The sequence below is a fragment of the Phaseolus vulgaris genome, chromosome 2 (assembly GCF_000499845.2).
Source record: "Phaseolus vulgaris cultivar G19833 chromosome 2, P. vulgaris v2.0, whole genome shotgun sequence".
Taxonomy (NCBI): domain Eukaryota; kingdom Viridiplantae; phylum Streptophyta; class Magnoliopsida; order Fabales; family Fabaceae; genus Phaseolus; species Phaseolus vulgaris.
In genome coordinates, this window is record NC_023758.2 from 503,029 (window position 1) to 529,063 (window position 26,035).

The 26,035-nt window shown below is 34.0% G+C and overlaps 7 protein-coding genes across 15 annotated transcripts; 4 read left to right on the plus strand and 3 right to left on the minus strand.

Moving 5' to 3' along the window:
- Positions 1-558: 558 nt before the first annotated feature.
- On the minus strand, positions 559-2,328 carry LOC137809575 (expansin-like B1). Of its 2 annotated transcripts, none has more exons than XM_068610688.1 (5): positions 2,122-2,328; positions 1,929-2,032; positions 1,350-1,531; positions 1,121-1,253; positions 559-953 (listed from the first exon to the last, which is right to left on the minus strand). In XM_068610688.1, exons 1-5 carry the CDS (start codon positions 2,258-2,260, stop codon positions 747-749), a joined length of 765 nt encoding a protein of 254 aa, XP_068466789.1. In that variant the 5' UTR covers positions 2,261-2,328; the 3' UTR covers positions 559-746. The 2 variants fall into 2 exon arrangements, with proteins under 2 accessions (XP_068466789.1, XP_068466788.1); XM_068610687.1 differs by having other exon boundaries at positions 1,929-2,035; positions 2,122-2,327.
- Positions 2,329-7,316: 4,988 nt separating this feature from the next.
- LOC137809971 (haloacid dehalogenase-like hydrolase domain-containing protein Sgpp) lies at positions 7,317-9,923 on the plus strand. Of its 2 annotated transcripts, none has more exons than XM_068611051.1 (5): positions 7,317-7,498; positions 8,588-8,702; positions 8,863-9,014; positions 9,119-9,380; positions 9,466-9,923. In XM_068611051.1, exons 1-5 carry the CDS (start codon positions 7,470-7,472, stop codon positions 9,649-9,651), a joined length of 744 nt encoding a protein of 247 aa, XP_068467152.1. In that variant the 5' UTR covers positions 7,317-7,469; the 3' UTR covers positions 9,652-9,923. The 2 variants fall into 2 exon arrangements, with proteins under 2 accessions (XP_068467152.1, XP_068467151.1); XM_068611050.1 differs by having other exon boundaries at positions 7,332-7,498; positions 8,585-8,702.
- Positions 9,924-11,127: 1,204 nt separating this feature from the next.
- On the plus strand, positions 11,128-13,323 carry LOC137809973 (haloacid dehalogenase-like hydrolase domain-containing protein Sgpp). 6 transcript variants are annotated; one of them, XM_068611058.1, is made up of 5 exons: positions 11,128-11,285; positions 12,058-12,175; positions 12,337-12,488; positions 12,599-12,860; positions 12,942-13,323. In XM_068611058.1, exons 2-5 carry the CDS (start codon positions 12,062-12,064, stop codon positions 13,143-13,145), a joined length of 732 nt encoding a protein of 243 aa, XP_068467159.1. In that variant the 5' UTR covers positions 11,128-11,285; positions 12,058-12,061; the 3' UTR covers positions 13,146-13,323. The 6 variants fall into 6 exon arrangements, with proteins under 6 accessions (XP_068467159.1, XP_068467157.1, XP_068467156.1 ...); XM_068611056.1 differs by having other exon boundaries at positions 11,138-11,285; positions 12,061-12,175; XM_068611055.1 differs by having other exon boundaries at positions 11,221-11,389.
- A 30-nt stretch (positions 13,324-13,353) lies between these two features.
- Positions 13,354-16,054, minus strand: LOC137809972 (pentatricopeptide repeat-containing protein At1g32415, mitochondrial). Its single transcript, XM_068611052.1, has one exon. It carries the CDS (start codon positions 15,694-15,696, stop codon positions 13,540-13,542), a length of 2,157 nt encoding a protein of 718 aa, XP_068467153.1. The 5' UTR covers positions 15,697-16,054; the 3' UTR covers positions 13,354-13,539.
- Positions 16,055-16,168: 114 nt separating this feature from the next.
- Positions 16,169-16,631, plus strand: LOC137809975 (uncharacterized). Its single transcript, XM_068611061.1, has one exon. The coding sequence runs from the start codon at positions 16,239-16,241 to the stop codon at positions 16,539-16,541; it is 303 nt and encodes a 100-aa protein (XP_068467162.1). The 5' UTR covers positions 16,169-16,238; the 3' UTR covers positions 16,542-16,631.
- A 1,284-nt stretch (positions 16,632-17,915) lies between these two features.
- On the minus strand, positions 17,916-20,004 carry LOC137809974 (vacuolar protein sorting-associated protein 55 homolog). Of its 2 annotated transcripts, none has more exons than XM_068611059.1 (5): positions 19,846-20,004; positions 18,784-18,918; positions 18,637-18,676; positions 18,445-18,526; positions 17,916-18,293 (listed from the first exon to the last, which is right to left on the minus strand). In XM_068611059.1, the coding sequence occupies exons 2-5, from the start codon at positions 18,880-18,882 to the stop codon at positions 18,101-18,103; spliced, it is 414 nt and encodes a 137-aa protein (XP_068467160.1). In that variant the 5' UTR covers positions 18,883-18,918; positions 19,846-20,004; the 3' UTR covers positions 17,916-18,100. The 2 variants fall into 2 exon arrangements, with proteins under 2 accessions (XP_068467160.1, XP_068467161.1); XM_068611060.1 differs by having other exon boundaries at positions 18,784-18,946; positions 19,846-20,000.
- A 1,114-nt stretch (positions 20,005-21,118) lies between these two features.
- LOC137809976 (uncharacterized) lies at positions 21,119-25,545 on the plus strand. The gene is made up of 10 exons (XM_068611062.1): positions 21,119-21,740; positions 22,480-22,607; positions 22,739-22,810; positions 22,942-23,081; positions 23,195-23,309; positions 23,394-23,474; positions 24,039-24,176; positions 24,647-24,734; positions 24,916-25,026; positions 25,102-25,545. The coding sequence occupies exons 1-10, from the start codon at positions 21,485-21,487 to the stop codon at positions 25,122-25,124; spliced, it is 1,152 nt and encodes a 383-aa protein (XP_068467163.1). The 5' UTR covers positions 21,119-21,484; the 3' UTR covers positions 25,125-25,545.
- Positions 25,546-26,035: the final 490 nt, after the last annotated feature.

The window sequence follows — 26,035 nt, forward strand, 5'->3', positions numbered from 1 at the left end:
TGCAATTACAATATCCCAAACCCACAACAATAAATATAAGGAAAAATTTGTTTTTTTTTTTTATTTCTGTAATTTCAAATATACGATGAATCAGATTTTCACTTATAAAATAATTGAATTTAATCTTTTATGTTTAAACTTATCATTACCAATGTTTTACTGCTATAATATTAAGGAAAAGACTAAACTTACATGTTTTTGTTTTTAAATTTAAAGGAAAAACCAACCTCTTTCCTCACACAACCTTATTTTTTCTTCTGTCTGTTGCCTGTGGTGACAGGGACAGAGATGGACATGTCATAAAAAGAACATAGTTTTAGAATTCAGGATTTAGAATTTGATGTACACACCTTTTCTTACTCATGCTCAATGTGTTAAAGAGAGGTTTAGTTTAAACCAACAAAAATATTCTTTAATTATGTGTTAGCTAAAATTGACTGAAAATATGTTCATTTTCTCTTTAACTTCTATGAACACAAGTTATAAAATAAATATTTCCCTTTGATCTACCTTCTGAGTTGTTTTTAACAGTACTAAGTTTGTAAGATTAGAGATATAAAAGTGTAATAACTATTTCAATTCAATGAAAATGGGGTGACTTGCATAGTATATGATGCACAAGCTAAGCCATCACAACTTATTGTGAGAAAAACAACATTACAACTCATAAGGGAGGGGATAATAAATCAAATGGACATGATATGATATTTCTCTGATTACATAATGAATTAGTTTTGTCAGATTCTCTATTGGTTCACTTGTACCCCTGAATCGTATGTTTCTCCAGCCTTCCAGTCTCCAGGTATGTTATTTGCTGGAACAACCCAAGTTTCTTCTTCCTCTTCTTCATCACTAAACAACATTCTTAAAGACAAAGGTCCACTTGGTGGAGAGGTAGCAGTCCACACAGCTCCATGGCTCCGATCCAGTAACTTGCACACAAAGTTTTGAGTCTGCACCAGGTATGATTGTGATTTAGTAGAAAATATGAATTTCTCTTCACTGATTAGTAATTATCTTCAGTATTCACATTTTTTACCTACTAATGGAAATTGTCTGAAGAAAAACTAGTATTCATATCAAAATTCACAATAGGAGTCCATTGGAAGATAGATAGTACCTCACAGAGCTGCACAGCAGTTATGTCTCTCCTTCCTTGTTGATACCAAATCACAAAAGCCAAATAGTAAGGGTTGTTGCTGCTCTCGTCTATCTTGATTGTTATATTTTTATCTGGGTAGCTGCATGAAACACTAGAGAGACAGAGAAAGATATAGAATACCCAGTTAAAGTAGAAAAATATTGAAGCAATGGATTATGTATGGTGAGAGTTGTAGTGCTGATGTTACCGTCTATATTCAATATCAACCACGCCAAGGGCTAGTAGAGAAGCAGCTGCATCAGTGGTTTGAGCCATCCGGCTAAAGGCATGTTTGCTAAGAATGAAATCTGTGTTGTCACTTGAACCTTGGTCAGTTATAACTGCAGTCACACCATTGTTTGAGCAATAGACGCTGTTGGTACACCTCACCTGTTCATTATTCACCAACATATCAGTTTCACTCTTCATGCCTTACCAAATAATTATGTTTAAATGTGTAATCTGGTGTAGATTTCACATCAATTAGAAATAGCAGCAACACAATTTCAGAGACAAAAAAATTTGTCAGATTTATCAGGCTTATTATTGTACCAACTAAATATATAGTTCCTGAGCCAGAACCATCATTTAGTGGTTAAGCCTTGAGAAGATTTGTAGGAATTATATTTAAAGAGTGAATTATTCTTTTTAATATTCAATGTGGAGCATGATTAGGGAGGTTGAATCACTGCTTTTTTCTCTTGTGAAAACTATCATGCTTACAAGTTTAAGGGCTAGAAATCATAACTTCTAGCTTGAGTAGACACATTTTTTAATGGTAACTCACCTGGTAACAGGCGCCACAACCAACACCACTTCGGTAAAGAGAAGATGCAGCTGATACATCCCCGCCATTGACCGTAGCACCAAAGGAACCAAACCCGCATGCACCTACTGCAATGAATTTAACAAGAACATATGATATAACACTTTTAGTTTTCTTTTTCAATATTGTCACATCAGTTTCACTTCATACATACCATCTGTTCCGTGTTCTTCAGAATTTGGATAATATGCTGCTCGAGAATGAATGAAACAATCGGTGCATGAAGTATCAGCCAGAGTTTGCATGAAAATCAAGGTGGTAACAAGAAAAGTATAGAAAAGATAAAGCGCCATATGATACACAGAAGGGGAAGAAACAAGTGTACAAATGGAGATTAATTAAGGACACTTAGGTGATGCATGGAACAAACCACAACTCTACTATTTATAGAGAATTTGGTCAATTTACGAACTTTGACTATGCAGAATGCTAAAGAAAAAAATTCACATTCTGAAATCTGAATGTGAAATGCAATTGTTTCTCAGCTACCCGCTTAATTAGACTACAAGATACATACTCGAGTATATGATGTTGAAAAACCACCTTGTCAACTTTCAAAACTGCATTACTTTCTGTTTATCTATTTTTAGTTGACAAATAGAGATGGCCTTTGTTCAAGGTTTCTTAAGGTGAAATTCTGGTATGGACACTAACAAATGATGCTGTTTCTGTTGGCTTATTTTTAAATTTGACAGGAAAATGCTTTTAAGAAACTGTGAAGGTTGAGACATTTGACTGTGAGAGCTGGTTGACCTTTGCGCACCTAACATAACCAAAGACTCAATTGTTCTGAATGTGATATGTGTAGTAACACAGGAAAAAAGTTAGGTTCTTCTGCACTCTGCTACATAACCCTACATGTAGGCATCTTCTTGTGTTCTCACTTGGGTTGGCCATGTAAGGAAACGAGTGAAAGAGGGGGTTGGAGAATAAAGCATATATTCATAGAAGCAAAATGAAATATTACATAAGGGGTACCTGTTATATATAGACAAAGGGAAAACAAAAAAATAACCTAAACAAGAACTCTAAAGGTGATTACTTAACATCCTCTAATCTCGAAACTCATGAAACGAGGAACTAGAAACTGGTCTTGTCAGAAGATCTGCAACTTGAAAACGTGCTGAAAGATGAACTAATTGTGCAAGTTTTTTAACACGATCACAAACAAAATGTAGGTAAAGTTTAAAACATGATGGGATTTGTAGTAAGAAGGATACCACCAAGATTGTCAGAATATATTTTTGGCATGTCATAATAGAGATGAAGTTCAGTGAGAAAAGAGGTGATCTAAGTGATTTCAGCAAGAACGACAGTGATGCTCCTATACTTAGTTTCAGTACTATTACAAGATACCACTTTTTGTTGATGTGATGTGACTCTCATGAAACAATGTTTGAACCAATATAAATGCAATAGTCACTTGTGGACTTTAAATTGTCAAGATCAGACCCTCAATCCGCATATGAGCAACTACGAAGAAGACCGTGATGCATGCTGCCTATGACATATCAAATAATTCTCTTCATAGCCTTCCAATGATGTTCTTGAGCTTGATATATGCATGTATTGAAAGACTTTGTTGACAAAGTACGTTAGTTTTGGTTGAGTGATTATTAAATATTGTAATGTGTCAACTATAGATCTGTTAAGAGTTGGGTCTTGAACAACGGTTGATCCACCTGAGTAAGGAGCAAAGAGGATACCATGAAGTTGGTTGAGACTTGGAGCCAAGCATATTTGCTTTTTGTAGAAATTCTTTTACATATTTCGTTTGAGACAAGTGGAGACTGTCATCTCTGTTCTAAGAAATATTGATGCCAAGAAAATATTGCAAAGTATCTAGATCTTTTAATGAAAAACATTTACGAAGCAAGCAAATAAGAGATAAAATATCATTGGAAGAACTACCTACGATTATGATATCGTCTACATAGATGAAAATGAAGAGTGAAAAAATTTCACCAAATTTAGTGAAAAGTGAGTGAAAAAGTTTCACCAAATTTAGTGAAAAGTGATGAATCACTTTTGGTTGGATTGAATTCCATAGTGATGAAAGTGTGACTAAGATTTTTAAACCATGTTGGTGTATAAGATACTTTTTTTATTCCCGCGAATTACTGCATTTATTCGACTAATCCATAAATCACGAAAATCTCTTTTTTTCCTATCTCTATCACGATGAGCCGAAACCAAAACTTTCATTTTCTGTTGAGTAATAGTTCGAGTAAGTCTTGAATGAGCTCCGCGAAAACTTGATATGAATAAACGAATTTTTGTCCTCCGTTTGCGAGCTATATATCCTCGTTTAATTCTGGTCATTGAATAAATGCTTGTTTGATGTTATATATAGCTTTTTTTTAAGCCAGCAAACTTGTTTTGGATTGTGAGAAATAAAACTTGGGATTATTGCATGTACACAATTTTTTCTAAATCACCACGAAGAAACTTGTTATTTATATCGATTTGATGAGTTGGCCATTTTGAGGATATAGTTTTTTTTTTCATAATGATGTGAATGGTAGTTGGCTTAATGGACTAAAGGTTTCAGTATAATCAAAATCCCCAATTTCATTACGAATTTTACAATTAAGAATAGAAATTTGTGTTATGAATAGTAGAGTTTAAAACATATTTTTGAATCTAGTAAATACCTTTTGAACTCTACCATTCGAAATACAAATTTGAAGTTTGGATAGAGTAATTCATAATAACAATTTTGTATTTTAATTTTAACAATCCAAAATTAAAATTTGTATTTTAAAAATTTGAAATCCAAAATTAATTAGACAATTTTGATATTTTTAAAAAATATGGGAGTGTTAGAATAAATTATGGAGGTGGAGCAAAAATTAACAGAGGAAATTACGAGAAGAATGTGAAGTAAAGTATAATAATATTATTTGAATATTGAGGGCACACAAAGATTAGTACAAGAATATTGTTGACCCTCCTTGGTAATTTAAGATTGTTTTTTCTTAAGACATGTATCTTAATTAGTAGTATATGATTTGAACTTCATAATACCATTTTAAATATGAAATAAATTATATTAAAAGAGAAATACATTTTAATTGAATTATATGACAAATATTTATAAGAAAAAGAATTGAGAGGATAATACGATTTAAAACAAGTTCGCTAAAATTCAAGATAAATAAATTGACTTTGGTTAATAGATAAAAAGTTTTGTATTTTATAGATATTTATAGAAAAAATATTTATTATTAGCATTAATACAGGAGTTACTGTGTTTATATATTGACATTTTATATCATACCCTTTTATTTTAATAAATTAAAATAGTTCGTATTTTAATATTAGAAATTAAAAAATAGCCCATATAAGATTATTTGCCAACATGCCTCCCTTTAACGAACACAACATAAATATTCAATGTGGGCCTTGATGATGGGAGGTTGATATTTTTTTCCTTCTCACACTTCATAATTATTTTCTACCCCTTATACTATTATAATGCAATGCAAAATTAATATTACAAAATATTTATTAGATTATATAATATTATTAGAAGGTACAATTTGAAATAATAAAAAGAAGTAATGGATTAGACATTCTAAAATATATGTGCATATTAAAATATTTTTAATACACTTAGAATAACATTTTTACAAAACCTAAGAATTTTGAAACGATATATATTCTATTTTTTGACTATACAATTTGAAAATATTTTTTATAAAAATAAAATTCTAAATTAAATAATACAAAAGTATGTTTGGAATCATATAGTCCAAAACACTTCTCTTATCACTTTTTTTCTTTTTCTTCTTTTCACGGAGGCTAGCAATACTAAGATAAAGTAACTATTTGTTTTTTTCTTTTAAATGTTTATGCAGACATTAAAAATTATATTTATTAGTTAAGCATATATTTATTAGATAATAAAATATAAAACAAAAGAGTGGCATGTGACGCATGAAATTGACACATTGACCAGATAAAAATAAAACTTGTTCTTTACCTACCCATTCACTTTCCACTCAAGGAGAAGAAGCAAATTTTTTATTGACTTTCCCAGAAATTGGGTCACCTTTCATCAATTTTATTTTTTTTAAAAGCTCTTTATAATCAGAACAAAAATCATAATAATTTAAATAGTAAAAGATTTCATACTATATTATTCTCTATGATAAACTATTAATTTGTATAAAATGTCATTTTTAAAATGTATTTATTATAATTTTTAATTGATTGATATTAATGTTTTGTTTGGATTAGGAGTGAATTTGAAATGATTTGCTTACGAGAAAAGTTAGATGAAAGTTAGATGAAAGTGAAGTTCTTTGTATTAAGGTGAATAGAATGAGAGTTAAATGTAAAGTTTATTAAAATTCATGAGTGATTTATTGAATGATTTTGAAATTGTATTTTTTTTAAAAATATTATAAATTTGACTTATATTTAACAATAGTTAAAAAAATAATTTAATTTATTTATTAATGAAGTTTGGAATTATTTTTTTTGGCATTGTTGTGTAAGAAATTACTTGGTAAAAAATGGTAATTATGTGAAAGTTTTTTATATTGTTGACTGTTCTTACAAACAAGGACCAAGAACACTCAAACAGGTTGACAAGACAAACTCCTTTCACGGATCTTTCAATATTGGGCTTCTCTAGGTATCTTCTTGGGCTGGACTCTCTCAGCAACTCCTTGGGCTGGATACTATTGGTTTCTTCTTGAGCTGGGCTCTCTCATCTATTCCTAAGGTTGGATGCTCTCGGCTTCAACTCGGGTTGGATGCTCTCGGCTTCTCCTCGGGTTGGATGCTCTCGGCTTCTCCTCCACTCAGATGGGTGGGTGTACCTGCAAGGCGATGCCAAAGTCAGAAATGGTTTTATGTTCATCAGACAGAAATTACTCTTTTCTACCTCTTGTGTTGACCTCCTATTTATACAATTTTCTTAATGCGCTTACACTTTACCTTTGGACTTCCTTTCTACACCGTTTTATTATTTACGCACCCCCTAACGCAGACTTTTATTTAATTAAGCCTTATTATAATAATAATATTTATATTTTTGTTTTATTCTTTTATACATAACCTTTTGGTTATGTCTTGTATCTAACTCTCGGCTTAACCTTTCGGTTTTAGCTTACCAGTACATTGACTAAAAATTGTTATTGATATAATTTTCAATATAATTATTGTAAAAATAAATAAGTTTATGTTTGCAAGTGAATCTATATAAAAAATATGGAATTGCTGATAAAAAAAAATAAAAATAAAAAAAAAATAAAAAAAATAAAAAAATATATATATATGGAAAGTGATTAAATATAATCAACTATTTTTTATAAAAACTGTTATAGATAAATAGCATATGGCATATCCGCCATTTATTATTCTTGTTATGCTTTTGTGCAGATTCGATTCGATTCCATTAACATGCTATTGTTATTGAAATTGCGCACGTGACTCTTTCTGCTTTCTCTCTTTCATACCTACCTTTCTCTTCTTTCTCTGCATTCAGTTACAATGACTGCTTCTTCAGATTGCATCTCCAGGTAGGTATCCATGGTTTTTTGTTTTTATAATACTCGGCAATTTCAATTTTCAGGGACACTGTGTTCTGCCTTTTCATTACACGCATCTGCAATTACTCATAAAAGTTTTTTTGTTTTCTATGTCTCTGTATGTCAATGGCACGTTTCAGAAACCTAGCCTAGTATTTGGTTTTTGGATCACTCATCATTATTCAAACTTCAATGGTGTTTCACATAGATTAATCGTTTCCTACAAATAAAAAAAAAATTATGAATGGATGGATGGATTTGTGGTTATTTTTTTTCTGGTTGAGATCAAGATCAATGGAGAACGAAGGGGAGAGGAGGAGATTGAATTTTGCATCCATATTAGATTTACTGTTAGATTTACCTTTCTCAACTTGAAAGTTAAAACAATTTTAACGGTTAATTTTGAGCCTTAGTAAAAAATTGAATGTTGGATGTTAGATACCTATTTCAGGTGAAAAGGTCACAGATTATTACATGCAGTAGTAGGCATAGTGGTTTGCTAGAAGAATAACAGTAGTCACTTTTTATGCATATCCTATTGTATCTTAAGCTTTGTTGTCAAAGAAATATCCAATAATCAGTTGTTGGATTGTCTATTGCATTGGTTTACATCATGCCTTTACTGCTATTGTGAATTAACATTCAATGCCCAGACCACTGAATGCATCGTGTATAATATGTCGATTTCTTAGTCATTACAGTACTGTTTTCTTGTTTATAAATGAGATATGGTTTGTGTAGCAGTTTATGATTTTGAAACAGTAAGTTAATAGCATGGTATTAAAGCCTCTATAATTTTGTCCTAGTTCCGAAACTCTATTTTTGTTATCTTGATTCTTCTAAATAGAAGTTAAGTTTCTAGAGAATGGAATGTACATCTGTGTATTATCTATATTTTAAGTCAAAAGGACTCTTGCAGAAACATGTTAGATATACAAGCCAGTTATGCGCCATACCGAATAGCTTATGCTTTTTGGTGTAGTTGGTTACTAGGTATTTCTCATCGGTAGAAATTTTAGTATATGGGTATATCCTTAGCTGTACTTATCACTCCTTATTACCTTCTTGTTGTGCCAGCAGCCAGAGTTCTCTCACCAGACTTGCTCCTCTCGAAGCAGTGCTCTTTGATATAGATGGAACACTCTCTGATTCTGATCCTCTCCACTACCATGCCTTCCGTGAAATGCTTCTAGAGGTCATGTGTCTTTTCTTAGTAGAAAAGTTTTTTAAGTTCAACATATTGAAAAAATATATTCTTTTGTTTGCAATATTCCTTTCAGTCTTTACAAATCAGCATAACTAAGCCCATGATCTATAGCTATTAAAAAACTAACAAAATATTCTGTGGTTGTCAGATTGGTTTTAATGGTGGTGCTCCCATAACCGAGGAATTCTTTATTGAAACTGTTGCTGGCAAACACAATGATGATATAGCCTTGGCTCTCTTTCCTGATGATCTGCCACGAGGTTTAAAGTTTGTGGAAGATAAGGAAGCCATGTTCCGGAAGTAAGAAATGCTTGCTTTCTTTTACCTTCCTCCCTCCACCCTTCCCCATTTGGTCCATTTGAAGCTTTAGAAGATAATTCATAATTTTCTGATGAGTTGTACAGATTGGCAGCAGAGCAACTGAAGCCTTTGAATGGCCTTGATAAAGTGAGGAAATGGATTGAAAATCGTGGGTTGAAGAGAGCTGCAGTTACCAATGCTCCAAGAGAAAATGCAGAGCTCATGATCTCCGTACTTGGCCTCTCAGATTTCTTTGAGGCTGTCATTATTGGTGGTGAATGTGAACATGCCAAGCCTCATCCAGACCCCTACCTGAAAGGTCTTGAAGCTCTGAAGGCATCAAAGGATCACACATTTGTATTTGAGGTCTGCACTTTTGTAATGCCTTATTGAGGAACAATTTTTCTGGATATGCTCTTGACACATTATTTTATTTTATTTTTTGTCGTAGGATTCTTTTTCAGGGATCAAAGCTGGAGTTGCAGCTGGGATGCCTGTCATTGGTTTGGCTACTCGAAATCCAGAAAATCTATTGATGGAAGCAAAACCTGCATTTCTGATTAAGGATTATGATGATGCAAAATTGTGGGCTGCTTTGGAAGAACTAGACAAGGCTAGTAGCACTCTTTCAGTTTGAATTACTAGTGCAACTCGCAGAATTTCTTGACAAGAACCTGTAGGGGTATTAAATTCATAATTCATAGGTTCGCCTGCATAATATTGTTGTAGGTGGCCACATTATAATACAAGTCCATTATTAGTGTTTGCAGCAACAAATCTTTCTTGTAATAATTTCATTGCTAGCTATGAACTCGTGGGTCAAGCCAAGGAAAGTGCAATGTGCGCAAGTGTATCCTCAAATAATTCATAATTTACATAAAGTAACAAGACTGAATATTTAATTTTTAAGTCTCTTATTAAGTCTGAGTATTTTAAAGTAAGTTTTTATTAAAAAAAAAGTTTATCCTGTTAAAAATATATTTTAATTGATTTTTGTAGTGTAATTTGCTGTTAACCGGATAGTAGATGTTATTTTGCGTATTATTATTAATTACGTCTTCACGTGTAAAATAAAATTATCATATTTAAATTTGATATTCTTTATAAATTTGAATGTTTTTAATTTAATTTCTATTAAATGGTGTGTCATAAACCAATTTAGTCTTTGAAATTGTAATTAACAACCAAATTAGTCTTTAAAATAAATGAAATGGTAAAATAGTACTTAAAATTATAATCATCAATCAATTTTATTTTTAACATTATCATAATAAACAAATTGATAGACAACTATAAAAAATTAATTACACGTAAGCCTTTTTCTAGTTCCCTAACTAAATATAAACATACATATAGAGATAAAAAAAAGTAGAATAAAAATCTATAAGCACAGATCAATTTGTTATATTACTATTATTTTATAACTAAATTGATTGATAGTTTATAATCTTAGGAATATTTTTTATTTTAGAAATGGATTTGATTGCTCATTCTTATTTGAAAGATTAAAACTTTATTGATGATAAATAATCTCAAGAAAAAAATTGTTATTTATTTGACTTCAGATAACAATTTCACCGACACAGTTTGAAGAATTATTTTTTAAGACAAAATAAATTAAGTGATCTATCTGCCTTTTGAAAACGTTAAACAACATAATACACTGTTACCTGTGACAGTCTTTTGCAGAGTGAACATTGTCATTGATTTTATAATACACTGTTACCTAACAGTCTTTTGCAGAGTGAACATTGTCATTGATTTTATTTTTCTGCACAAGTCCAGAGTTTTTTTATATATTCTCGATTTTAAAATTTAGAAGATTTTCTTATCATTTAAGTTTGGTATGAGTTTTTGATATTTTATATCTTGATAATAGAGATTCAAAATTTATTTACCTTTGTTTATGGATCTTTGATATCCAGAAAATCATTTATACTGTGTAGCTAAATTTTTAGACTAAAATTTGAAAATGACATATTAATTCTGAATTTATATATTGGAATTTTGTGATTTAACGTACCAATACAATGAAAAGGTAAAAATTTTAAATAAAAAAGATAAAAGGAAGGTTCACGTTTTTCACGTTATTATATTGAGTGAAGATCTGATATGGTACGGGAGAATCAGCATCTTCAGATTCCCTTGCTTCCCTAACCACGTTTCCCCTGTGGTAAAATTTTGTCCATCTACAAAAATTCACCTTCTCTGCATTAAAACATATCTCAGACAAATATTCACCAAGGCTTCTTCTGAGCTTTGCCTCCCAAGGTGCTTCCTTCCATCACTTACAACGTAGTTGATGTTGTTCTAGCTGCTAGGATCCCTTTTCGAATTTCAAGGACATTGCTGTTTTCTTCATCCTATTATATCATGTATGAACGTTTTAATGCATGTTGCTACTGCCCATTATTCAGAAACCTTATTTGTGTGCTGTTCGTTGAACATTGCTCTTGTATAAAAAAATTTCTAACACCGTAGCTTATGCTCCTTTCTTATTGTATGGATGCATCACTACCCTCACCCGTTTTGTTTTCAAGCAAAATTGTGAAATTTTATTTTATTTTATGTTGTGGTTGAGATTAAAATCATGTTGAACAAGGGAAGATGAAGTCAAATTCTTTCTCGTCATTTTCACATTGCTGTCTTCTAGTTTAACTGGACAGCTCTGCAGAGGGACCAGCATACTTGTAGTGAGATGTGCTCTGCAACAAAAGATATAAATCTATCATGTGCTTCACCCATTAGTTTAAGCTTTTGAATATTGGAGCTATTATAACCATTTGGTTTAATGCTGGATCTTGTTAAGCTAAGTTTCAGAATAAGGTGGGTCTGCAATATATTGTCTATGTTTTAAGTCAAAAGGGATCAAGCATGAGGGGCCATGTCAAATATATAAACCATTCAGGTGGCTGTATGCAACAGTATAAACTTTGGAATAGTTAATTTGTGGCTTGCTTTGTGATAGAAAAGAAAATTTAGCATATAGCCTATTCCTGATCATTAGCTGAATTTATCTCTCATTACCTTCATGTTGAGCCAGCAGCATGAGTTCTCTCACCGGACTTGCTCCACTTGAAGCTGTGCTCTTTGATGTAGATGGAACACTCTGTGATTCTGATCCACTCCACTATGATGCTTTGCGTGAAATGCTCCTAAAGGTACTGTTTCTTTTCTTAGTATAAAAGTCTTGATGGAAAACATTTAGAAATGATTTAGTTATTTTGTTGCAATATTCCTTTTGTGGTATTTGCAAATCACCATCACCAAGCACATTATCAATAGCTATTAGTAAACTAACACGAACCTTGGTGGCTGTCAGATTGGTTTTAATGGAGGTGTTCCTATAACGGAGGAATTTTTTATTGAAAATTTTTCTGGCAAGAACAACGTTGATACTGCCTTAGTTGCCTTTCCTGGTGATCTGGAAAAAGGTTTGAAGCTTTTAGAAGATAAGGAAGTCACGTTCCGGAGGTAAACCCTGCTCTCTTCTCTCTCTATATATATATATATCTATGTATCTACCCTTCCTCCATGTGGTTCATTTGAGGCTTCAGAAGATGATTCTGTGATGGACTATGTAGATTGGCGGAGGAGAAACTGAAGCCTGTGAAAGGCCTTGATAAATTGACGTCATGGGTTGAAAACCATGGTCTGAAGAGAGCTGCAGTTACCAATTCCTCAAGAGTAAATGCAGAACTCATGATCTCAAAACTTGGCCTCTCGGACTTCTTTGATGTTCTTATTATTGGTGATGAATGTGAACGTGGTAAACCTTATCCCGACCCCTACTTGAAAGCTCTTGAAGTTCTGAAGGCATCGAAGGATCATGCATTTGTATTTGAGGTCTGCATTTTTGTGATGTCTGAGTGAAGAAAAACTTGTTCTAGACCTGATTTTGACATACTTTCTATTTTTCTGTAATAGGATTCTTTTTCAGGGATTACAGCTGGAGTGGCAGCTGAGATGCCGGTTATTGGCATAGCTACACGAAACCCAGAGGATTTACTGATGAAAGCAAAGCCTGCCTTTCTGATTAAGGATTATGAGGATCCAAAATTGTGGGCAGCTTTAGAAGAACTTGACAAGCCTGGTGCCGATAAGTTGGAATTTCTGGATAAAAACATTTAGCATAGGAGTTTGATTGGCCAAATTCTGATGAGTCTTCATGTCAGAAAAAATAAAAGGCCATTACAATTTATGTACGGGACGGTTATGTTTTGTATGTGACAGTAAACAGTTGTTTCCTTCCACAATGAAAGCACATGCAGAGCAGTTTGACAATAATATGGTGCACGATTCATGCGTATATTTAATTGATAGTATGTGTGGCAGTTTATAGGAGAGTTGGTGTATGTTTGAGAGAGAAATGCTTTTTGTTAGAGTCTTGAATGCCTGACTTTTTACGTCAAACTATCCTATAGCAGAATCCTATTACGAGGATAAGGCTACAAATATTTTACATTCTCCAAATTCTATGATAGTGGAAGAATGGTGCACTATCCAGATAACAGAAGAAAATCTCTTAAAGACGCGTATGCAATTTATCGTCTGAGAAGAAAATATGAACTGTTCCCTTCACCAATATCCAACTACATCCGGGTGCCTTCTTCACACCCTTCAACCTCATTTCTTCTCTTAATCTCATCTCCTCGATATGCCTATCATTTGCGGCATATATGTTACAAAGGGCCACGTGACCAGGTGCGTTTAAAGGATCCAATTCAAACAGTCTTTTGGCTGCACGCGTAGCAACATCTGTATCACCTTTACTCAACCCACACACTCCAATCAGAGCACCCCAAACGGCATGATTTGGTTTGACAGGAAGCTTCAAAACAAACTCCTCTGCTTCCTTCACCTTTCCTGCTCGACCCAGAAGATTGATAATACTGATGCAATGCTCCATGCTAGGTTGAATAGCATAAGCATTAACCATAGTAATAAAAAACTCCCACCCTTTATCAACAAGACCCGCATGAGCACATGCTGTCAGGACACCCAGGAATGTAAGGTCATCTGGGTAAATTCCAAATTCAAGCATAGCTTCGTACACTTTTAAAGCTTCGCTGGCCCTCCCATGATCTGAAAGACCCATAATCATGGAGTTCCAAGATATTTTGTCCCGGCAAGTCATGTTAGAGAATACCCTATATGCATCATCTATCTCCCCACATTTTGCATACATTGAAATTAGAGAGTTCTCAAGAATCAAATCATCTTCAGACGCAGTCTTGAACTGCATACCATGTAATTGCCGCCCCTGATCTAGATATGCAACTGAACCCATCGCTCCGAATAGAACAGCATATGTAGAACTCATAGGAGAAACACCATGATCCATCATCTCGGCAAATAAGCAGAAGGCTTCAGCAATGAGCTCATTCTGCACATACCCATAAATCATCTCAGTCCACGCAATGGAATCCCGATCAGGCATGTCATTAAACAATTTCCAAGCCTCGAGTACTTGGCCAGCGCTAAGATAGCCAGCGATCATGCAAGTTGATGCAACCTTATTCCGAATGGGTACCATGTCAAACAACTCTTGAGCTCTTGCCAACTGACCGGCCCGAACATAACCATTTATCATGGAATTGAAACACTGATCATCACAGTCTTTCAGATTACCTTCAAACACATTGCGAGCAGAATCCATAATACCAAACCCAGCGTACATCCTAACAAGACCTCTATGCAACCTACCATCATAATCATCAATCCGCCAGCTGTTAACAATCAGCTGAGCATGTACCTGCTTGCCAAGGCAACAAAAACCCAAACCACCACAAGCATAAACAAGAGAAACAAAGGTCTCTCCGTTGGGTTCCGCATTGGAAACTCTCACCATCTCAATAAAAAGTAGCAATGCCTTTTCATACAAGCCATTCCAAGCAAACCCACCAATCATAGCAGTCCAAGAAACAATATTTTTCTCCGGCATAGCCCGAAAGAAACAACAAGCACCTTCAACATCCCCCTCACGGCAATAGCCAGATACCATGCTAGTCCAAGTAATCACATTCCTAAACTCCATCTTTTGAAACAGTTCTCTAGCCTCGCTCATTCTACCACTCTCAGCATACCCCGCAATCATAGCATTCCACGAAACCACATTCTTGCAAGGAATCTCCTCAAAAACCACCCTCGCATTCTCCAAATCCCCACTCCTAAGCAACGCCACCACCATCGCGTTCCACGAAACAACATTCCTCTCAGGCATTATCTCAAACACCTTCCTCGCATCTTCGATCCTCCCGGCGTCCGAAAACCCACAAATCATGGCAGTCCATGAAACAACGTTCTTCTCCGGCATGGTTTCGAAGAACCGGGAAGCCTCGTCGAGCATGCCGGAGCGGAGGTACGCTGTCAACATGGCATTGAAAGTGACGAGGTTTCTGTGAGGCATTATGTCGAACAGTGTGCGAGCTTCCTCGACGTAACCGTAGCGGGAGAAGTTGGAGAGCAGCGACGTCCAGCGAACCACGCGTGCATGAAGGTCACCTCCGGAGGAACTTTGAAGAAGGTTTCGCGCTTGGTGGTGGCAGCCATTGGATAGGTAGTGAAGAAGCAGAGGCTCGTCGCATTCGCAGTGGGAATGATCGGTGCCATAGACATGACGCACACTGCGAAATGAACGTGTCAAAAACCGCACCAAGATTGATGAACGGTGACGCTGCATGACCCACAAACCATTGGGTCTTTCTTTTTATACACAACTCTGTCAAAACAAATCTCTTTCTTCTCCAATCAACATAACAAACCAGGATCTTCAAAACTCTCCACAAGCTCAGTGAATCAGATAAAAACAACACATGAGCTTAAAACTTATCACTAATTGATCAACCGCTATAAAATTTGCTTCAACATAATCATGTTTAAATGTTAAATATCTAATTATGTAGAGAGAAACAAATAGTCTTATATTTTAGGATGAAAATATCAAATAATATTTTTAAGATTACGTAAGCAGCTAACAAGAAAAAAAACGAAAGGAGAATGAAGTAATATGAATGAGGTAAAAAGAAATGGTAGTGAAATGAAGTTATATCGGACACCGTATGAAATATAGGACATTAAAGTGTTTAATTTAAAAAATATTTATTAAATTTTTAATAATTTTAGTACAATTTTAATTGAAAAAATATATTTTAAAGATTTTGAGGCATAACTTAGTATATCATAGGAAAAGAGGAGAAAGAGAACCTTAGCCAAAAAGAAAGCATGGGATTACTGTGGTGGCGGAAGGAGAATAAACCCAAAGACCCATCCTCATCAATTCCCAATTCCAAAGCCCTAGACGCCACCAAACCCCTCCTTCAGGCCCCAGGCATGAACGGCGCCGTCGAGGTTCCCCGACCACCCAACGTCACCGTCTCCATTTTCGAGTTCGGCTCCGTCGCCGCCTCCAACGACAAGGTCACGCTCGCCGGCTACTGCCCCGTATCCGAAGACCTCGAGCCCTGCCGCTGGGAGATCCTCCCCACAACTCAGTCCAACGCGCCTCAGTTTCGCGTAGTTTTTTGATCTGATCACTCTCTCTTCTACTCATGTTTATGGGATTCAACTTTATCTACTTTTTGCTATAAAACCACCTTCGAGTTACTTTAAACGAAATCTCTCGTACTTTTTTCTATCTCTCTTTTCGTTTGGTCCTGCCAATTTCGTTAACATTGATATGGATGCATGTTATATTCTCAGGTTCATGAAATGCCACTGTTAATTTTTTTGCATCAAAGTCCCACAATTAGGGTTCCATCATAAATATGACATTGGTTCATTCAAATTACTATATGTGTCTTGGTTTACTGTGAGAGCTGCGTAATCTGGCATAAGGATCGATGATATTGGTAATGATTTGGATTTGTAGAAAACAAGGAATTATGGTTTTAAATGGGTTTGAAAACTAAAGTGTTCCCCTGTTTTTTTGGGAGGATATTGCAGTGACCATGTTCATAGACAGACACCAGTTTCCTCCATCTTATTATGTTGCCCTCAACTTAGTATGCAGTGATTCATTCTCTGAATTTTAATTTACTCATTTTCTGCTGTGGGCATATTAGATGTACTGCTTCTGTGGTTGTTGAATATACCCAAACTGCAGTGGCAAAGTAAGCTCTTCGCTTTATTTGGTGCAATAATCGGTGTTTAGATTTAAGCCATAGTTGCAGTAAGAAAACAATTCTGTCTTTACTTCCAACTCCTTCAAATCAGACATTCATTGTCTATAAAATTAATAACAACAACGTCCTTAGATTTTAGGTCCGTCGTAACCTTAATAGTCTATGGTACTTATTTTAAGCTCATATGGTTAAGTTTGGAACACAACTTTTGGGCTAAAAGCAAAGAAGGAAGAAAAGATATGCATTCTACCCTCTTGCGATCTTGAATTTTTGGCATGCTGGTTGCATTAGCATAGCATTTGCCCGTGATTAGTTCTATCTTTCTTTACTAAGATTATTAAACTTTGATTAAAGATACTCAATCTTCTGTATTTCATGCTCTAACAAGTCGTTGACGCTATCCATGACTATTACCATTAATCAATTGTTTCTGGAGACTGACAGACTTCAATAACGTTATAAGCAAACATTAATACAAATGTCATCAAGTTTGTATTTGTAATCACAAACACGATTGTGGATGTTTTGCTTTTTTGGTTTTTTATGAGGATTGAAGAATTCGGTATACGTTGAAATCTGGCTATTGTAAGCTGAATTTTGGATATTGTAAGTGCTGCGAATCTGGTTTCCTTTATATTTTAATGGAATTGGCTAAAAAAACGTAAAGATAAAAACTTGTTTACATTCAGAAATGATTTTGAGATATCTTAGAAAAATAACTTTTACGAAGTAAAACTTTTTTTATATAACGAAAACCGCACTTAGTTAACACAATAAGAACACGAACAAAAGCCGTCTTAGTTACAGACAATAAATACACATTTGACTGAAAGCTACTCTACAATTGGGTGAGTCAACAAATCATTGTTAAAAGCAAATATGCTGTAGTGAAAGTCACAATGCAAGAAAAGCAATAGCACACGAAAGGAACAAATTCATTTTTACAATGAAGCAAATCTCGTCTCAGAGGATACTGTACTCATCTTCATCACTCATCCAAAGGTAACATATTATGGTCAATCCAAACACGAAGTAGGAAGAAAGTTCCATTGCAAAGGCTCCCCAACCAATAACCCCTGCATGCTTCAATATGCTTGGAATGGCAATGCCTCCCACGGTTGAGGCTCCGGTCAAGAACTTGGTAAAATTCACCCAGCTGCTTCATCATTCACAAAACCACAAAACAAAAAGTTGGAAGATTAGTCCACCATCTTGACTTTCTTTTCTGATAAAATTCTGATCTAACTTGAATCAGACTGATTTAACAAGTTGTATGATAGAAGTTTTATGATTATACAAGAGTTCACCTATTATCAGATTCAGAGAATATAGAGTCATCAGACCCCGCAAAGAACAATAAAGGCATTGGAAGAAGCACATATGTCAACACTGCAAGAAAAAAAAAACAAGGGGATGTTCTTGTCACATAACAACCCCATCAATCAAAAGAATGAAAATATAGTACAGTGGAATCAAATTTCAAAGGTGCTTTATCTCACCACTTAGCATCGGCCACCAATTATTATACAAGGCACATGCCTGACAAATAACACAGATGACAGATGTAAGTAAAAAGTGGCATTTTTACTAATAAGTTACCATCTATTTCTGCATGTATAAATAAAAAAAAAGAAGGTAATACTAACCAAAACTTGCAAGACGATTCCCCCAGAGACCAAAATTGCCAATGAAAGAAGCTTCCCTGTGTTCAAACAGGTACGTATATACCCTGGTAAGTCTGACATCTCCAAGTCACCTCCTCATGTCATAGGGAGTAATAACTGAAGCAAGAAAATCATCAGCACCAGACTACAAGAGCATTTGATCAGAACAAAAATTAATAAATAAACAACTCCAATCAATACGTGATAAATGAGATGGAGTTAAACAAAAGTAACAACATGTGTTCAGTGTATGTCTGGATTCACTTTCAAACATTCAAAACCCATTGAAATACTACTAACTTGTGTTAACTTGTGTTGACAGAGTTTTATTACTAGCTTGCTCATAGAATAGAAGCATCCAAACATAAATCAGTAACCATAATCAATTTGTAAACTTTCATCAAACTCAAAAGTTTGACTTTACAGCATCACAATAAATTCACACAATTTGCATAAGAAACGTAATTTATTCTACCACAATCTATATCCCAAGAGATCACCCCCTGTTTAACATCTTTCAACATACTTTTACAAACCTAACCATATCTTAGAAATTGAGACCTAACATGAAATGATCAATTGACCTAAAAGGCTCAAACTAAGCGTACGGAATATTGCAGTTTCCAATTGCTATCATGGTAGTGTTTACATAACCATGTCCATAATCAATTCAAAACAACACTATCCCCAATTTCGATTAATCGGATGAAATAGCGCAGTAAATATATCTACCATACATTCATAAAATACTCCAATAAACCACAGACATCTAACAACTAAAAAACCTGCAGAAACTCTCGCCTTGTCATATAAAGAAATGAAAATTTAAATCAAACGAGGAAATTAATTGGACAAAAATCCAGAAGAAAAAGCTCATCCAAGAGACTAATAGTTAAAGAAATAGCAATTTCCCTGATAATAATACACGAGATGAGATGAAAAAATGGGTTGAAGCAACGAAGAGCGTGGGTAGGTAGGGTGTGAAACAAACATGGATATGGTAAAACTTCAAATTGACGCAAGAATTGCTAAGAAAATTGGTACCTGTGATTTAGATTTGTGTCCTGAACACTGTTGCTGAAGCTCAATGTTAATTGAATTCTGAAACTGCAAGAAACCCACACCATCTCGGGTATATAGGAATCAGCGGTCCAATCCTAATAGAAAGATCCTGGTTCCTCTTTTTTTCTTTTTCTTTCTTTCATCAATAACACTTTCAAATTTTAATCTTAAGGGTTTGTTTGTTACTTGTTTTAATTTTAATTTTTTTAGAAAGTAAAAGTAAAAAAATGTATATTAAAAGTTAAATGGTTGATATTTTGTCAAATTATGTTTATCATTAACAAAATCAATTTGTTAAAAGTTTAATAATAAGTTTATAGAGTGTTTGGTGTGGTTATTGATATTTAAAAAATCAAAATATTTAACTAGAAATTTTTTTCTTACTAATTCCTAAGTATTATTAATTTTTTTATGAGAACAAAATATTGCTAAAAACATTTATCTAATTTTTTAAATATTAAATAGTTATAGAATAGGCGCAAATATCTATATGTAAACATGGTATCTCTTTATATATGTTCGAATGATCTCTTCTCATAATGAGAATGTATATAATCTCATTTCGGTTGGTTTCGGTATAGAATGAACTTAGAATCATGGAATTGACTCGATCATCAAATACAATAAAATAAAATACAATTCTGTATTATATATATATATATATATATATATATATATTTGTTATGTACCTTATGTGGGAGGGAAGATGACTCGACATCACACATTCTAATTTTGTGTAAGGTATCTTCTGCAGTTTGAAATATGTACAATAGTTGGCTTGGGATTAGCTTGGTGTTTCATAATGATAATTAATCATTTTAAGCAATTTTCCTGCATATGCTTTAATAAAAAAGGTAATAGTTTATGGAAAAGTCTATGTGTTTCAGTGTTATGGTGTATCTGGAAACATAGAAACATGGTCATTTTTAATCAAGCAAAGATTAATGCTGAGAAAATTCTTACCATGACACAAATCCAATCATGGACATGGATGAAACACAAGGTAAGGAAAGCTAAGTTCTTTTTCTCTGATTGAATTTTATCTCTTCTTATTTGCATTAACACGACGACAAAATAATTTGTTTGGTATAAAAACATCAAATGCAATTATGTTTGATTATTATCTGTTTGTTTTTGGTGGTTTTGAATTTAATCTCATTGTATAGGTTATTACCGTCAATAGTTTTGATTTTGCTTTAACACGAGTTGATGTCACAAGGATATATAAGTACCAAACAGTCGGACAATCAAGGACGGGTGGAAGCAAACTAATCGTCTCCCATTTTTAATTTAATTAATTTATTCTTTGCAAAAAAAATGTTAAAATTAGTCACTTTCTATTTTTTAAGATAAAATCTTATTTACTTTTTAAATAGTTTGCACGAATTATTTTATTTCTACTATTGTAATTTATGATAATAAATAAGTTTTTGAAATTTGATAATCTGTTTCTAAGAGAGAACCAAAACATTTGTTTATGCTAAATTTAAGATTAAGACTAATACAGTAATTAAGCTTAACTCAGTATTGTAAGAGTTTTTTTTCTTTTTCTTTTTTCTTTGAAAGAAAGAGTGAAGAAGTAGAAGAAGCTGGTGTTTGGAGCGATGGTGTGTTTGGAAACATGAAGCAGAATCGGCGAAGGGAGTGTTTGTCTAATTCGATTCCAGATAGTTCAGGCATTGGTGCGAAATCGTTGATGGGAAGAGAACCCCCTCAGAATTTGTTACCCTCCAAACACGACTTACCGAGATTGGTTCTCGTGCTCGCACTCGCATCGCTAGTTGCTTGGACCTGCAATTTCCTCTTTACCTCTCTCCTTCGTTCCCCTTCCAAACCCTTTTGCGACACCAATTTCCACTCCCCCGATTACTTTCCTGGTATCTCCCTCTCTCTCTCTATTTCGTTTGCTTCTGTTTTGTTGTTTTCATGCCTTTCATATGATTCTGTTCTGTTTGTTAATTTACCCATTGTTCGACCTTATGATTTACCATCTTCTTCCAACTAACTCTGCAACTCAAGAAGCCACTGGGTTTTGGTTGTTGAATTTAACTCTGGTTTAGTGAATTTCCCGTGCCACTGAACGATGAATCATACATGCCTAGTCTCTGTGTATTCTCTGGGTGATTTTATTTTTCATTTTTTATTTTTTGTTTATTTCAATTGTGCTCTTTTCTCTATTGAAGAAGAAAGCATACTAGAGAGAGGGAATGGATTCCGCTTAAAAAGAAAATTAGAGTGAGATGGCCTTCTTTTTTCAGGGCTGAATACTTTAAGGATAGAACAGTGGATAGTTGTTGCTAACAATGATGAACAAATTCATCTGATTTTTTTATTTTTTTTTTGAATTATATCATGGCTTTTTGCATGGGTGTTCATTTCTTATTTAATTTTGATTTTTGTTGTTATACATTGTTTTGTTCTTTTATTTGTTTTGGTAGGACGCAGATTACTTTCTAATGCGAGCCTCGTTCAATGTTTGTCTGCTTCGTATTACCTCTAATAATTTTCTTGGAAGTTCATTCTCTGGGGCCTTGTGTTATCAATCAAATTTTGTAGTCTCAACTTTGCAAACTATATGCATCTTGTGAGGTTTCTACTGACTGGGAATTGTTACAGATGCTTGTGAACCTTGTCCAAGTAATGGAGAATGCAATGATGGAAAGTTAGAATGCCTTCAGGGTTACCAAAGGCATGGGAACTTGTGTGTAGAAGATGGAGATATTAGTCAATCAGCTCGAAAGATTGTATGTGTCTATATTTTTTTATATTTAAATAGTGGCTTACTATTTCTTGAACTAAATACAGTCTATTATTTTTCCTTGTTCTTTTGCATTTTCTTTATATCTTTCTGATTGACCTTTGACTTTGACCATAGGTGGAGAGAGTGGAACGTCACCTGTGTGAGGGATATGCTCAATTTTTGTGCAGTGGAACCGGACCAATGTGGGTTAGTTTTCTCGTGTTTAACCCTTGGAGTTTGCAGTTTACTTGTATTTATTTATGTTTGGCTGTATACATTACTGCTTGAGTTGTTCTTAGTTCTGCTGATTTCAACTTCCTTTTGTATTTCAATCTCAGGTCCCCGAGGATGTTTTGTGGAATCATTTTCAGCCGGTGGAAAATGTCAAAGTGGACAATGCTCTTCATAATTATACAAAACAAAGGGCAGTTGAAACAATGGGGAAATTATTGGAGACGAGATTAAACAACTCTCATGGGTATATCATCTCTATTCCGTTTTAATCAAGTCAACAGTGACTATTAGTTACATGTTTCCAAAGAGGCTTAAACTTCTGCTTATTATGTCACTTTCGAGTTATGTCTCATACAGGATGAAGGAGTTTAAGTGTCCAGATCTACTGGCAGTGCATTACAAGCCGTATACCTGCTGTATTCGTCAGTGGGTCTCCCAGCATATTCTAGTTGTTTTGCCCATTTGTGCCATGGTATCTGTTTTTTAAAGACATACTTTAATGCATATATTTCTGTCATGGATGAGTAAACAAGTTGATTGTGTTGAGATTTAACAGCTTGTTGGATGCATAACTTTGTTCTGGAGTATTCGACGGAAACTGTCCATGTCAAGAAGAGTTGAGGAGCTTTACGACAAGGTACAGTGGGACACATACAAAGGCATATATAGACACAAGGGATTATTACATGTTTCATTGATGATTTCACCCAATAACAAGTGTGATTTCAAGTAGTGATGGGAATGCCTTCGATTAAGAATGTGTATACATGCATGCCTACACACATATATATAGAAGCTCACAAGTATATTGCAATAGAGTATTTTTGTTAGTTGAATTCACAAAATAGTACCCAATTTTAGAAGGTAGTTCTGTGTAAAGTGACCATAGGGTTCAAATGCCCCAATTTGATATATTATAGTTCTGTAGTTTTAGATGAGTGAAGAAATATCATACTCTCTAGTTTTTGTTATTAGAGTTTGGATAAACTAGGATTTTGATCAATGCAGTAGACCGTTACTCAGACAGTAAAATCAGTTGAATGTGTTTTTCAAATAAATATATAAAAAATCTGACTTTTGGCTCCCTTTAACTACAGTTACATTTATATCTGTTGTGCACAGGTTTTTTTACTGAATGACTAATTGCATCTTTATTCTGATTTTATATCTGTTCAAAATTTCTTTGTTACTGATGTTTTAGGTCTGTGAAATACTTGAAGATAATGCATTGACATCAAAGAGTGCAAATGGTGAATGTGAACCCTGGTTTGTTGCTTCTAGGTTACGTGATCACCTGCTTTTGCCAAGAGAGCGGAAGAACCCTTTATTATGGAGAAAGGTAGTTCCAGAGCTATTTTGAAAGCCATTCCACTTGATTACCCTGTTTTATTGTAATAATAATTAATCAATCACGGAAGCAGAACAAGCTAATTCATTTTGTCTGGATTAGCTGACACCATCATAGTTATTAGAATCTTATTACTTCCAATTCAAATCTTACGATTTGATACAATTTGGATGCCTGTTGATTTGTATCGTAAGATGAATTTTAAGTGTCTTTGTATATGCCATTCTTGAAGATTTCAGCAAGGACAAAGTCATACTTAAGGCATATCCTTGTAAATCAGCGAAATTGTTTATTTTCTCTTTTTCATTCCACTTACTGATTGATGAATCTTTGACCCCAACTATCTTTTAGAGTGCTGTTGATGAAATCACTTTTTTCCTGTAATTAAAGTTAAATGTCAATGGGTTTTTAAATTAACTAAACGAATGATTGATCTTATAAAAACTTTGTTGGGATCACAGGTAGAAGAATTGGTTCAAGAAGATTCGCGAATAGATTGCTATCCAAAGTTGGTGAAGGGTGAATCAAAAGTGGTATGGGAATGGCAAGGTACATGCGTGTGCTGGCAATATCATGAAATCTATTCCATCCAGTAATGCGAGCAATTTAATATACTGATAAAATTCTGATGAATTGCTGAGAGGCAGTCTTTTCTTTTCAGCTAATATTCTTATTACTTCTATCAATTATTTCTAGTGATTTATATTTTTGTTTACCTCATATTCTACAGTTGAAGGCTCTTTGAGTGTCTCAAAGATGAAGAAAAGAAGAGATGCAAGCAAAACAAGGATCAACGAAAGCATGGATCTGAATCAACGACAACATCCTGAAGTGAAAACAGGTCAGTGGTTGTCTTACTAATATCTGCTTTAAAATCATGCTTGTTTCCTGATGTAGTAAAATTGATTTGTTGTAGAGCCTGTGGAACCACTTTTTTGATTTGGAGACACCTCATAACAGTGACTAGTACTTCCCTTGTAAATTACGATGGCCAAAACTAGAGTTTTCCCTGAAGTCCTGTCATACCTTCTTTGTACAAAGAAAGCTGGGTAAAGCTTATCTTGTCTATGTTTACAGCAGCAGAGGGCAATATATGCGGCATTGGTTGTCAGTTTGACCTGCATTTTTTATCAAGCATTTTTTTACCAAAACGAGTATTGATTCATGAGACCTGCATGCTTATTATGAAACGTGCTTATAGCTTAGGTAGGAAAATAACTCCTTTATCCAATTGACGGCTAGCCAACTAGTAATGTAATTATGCTAACTAGATTTAAGTATGCATTTTTTTGAAAGACAATCCAAAATATTAAAGCATATAAATAAAGGAATGATATGATATTGTTGTAGAGTTAAGGCATATGAATGTGCTACTATGTCACTACATATGAATTCTCCTGGTCCTTTATATTTCCGGAGATTGCTTATACCATCTGCTCCTTAATTTTTGAATTTGCCTTTTTTATTGGTTTTTCTGTCTGTTTGCTCCCAAGATACACTGATCTTGATATTTTAATATGGAACTCATTAATCTCAGATAAACCCGTCCACCTCTATACCTCCTCTCATCCTGATATCAATCGTGAAAAGTCGATTTTAACCTTTTAAATAATCATAAATAAAACATAATTTTACATTTTTAAATAATCTTAGGTGTACTTTGCACCGTTCTTTCAATTGCACACCTTCCCTGAAAGAGCAATTTTATCATTTGCATTATCAAATGATAAAATAAATTTGTTACATTATTAAAAAGTTAAAATTCAATACATGTTAAAGTCATGATTCATGTTAGTTATAGTGGGAAACATTATTAATATTATTAGATATTTTGAAAAAGAAGACACTAT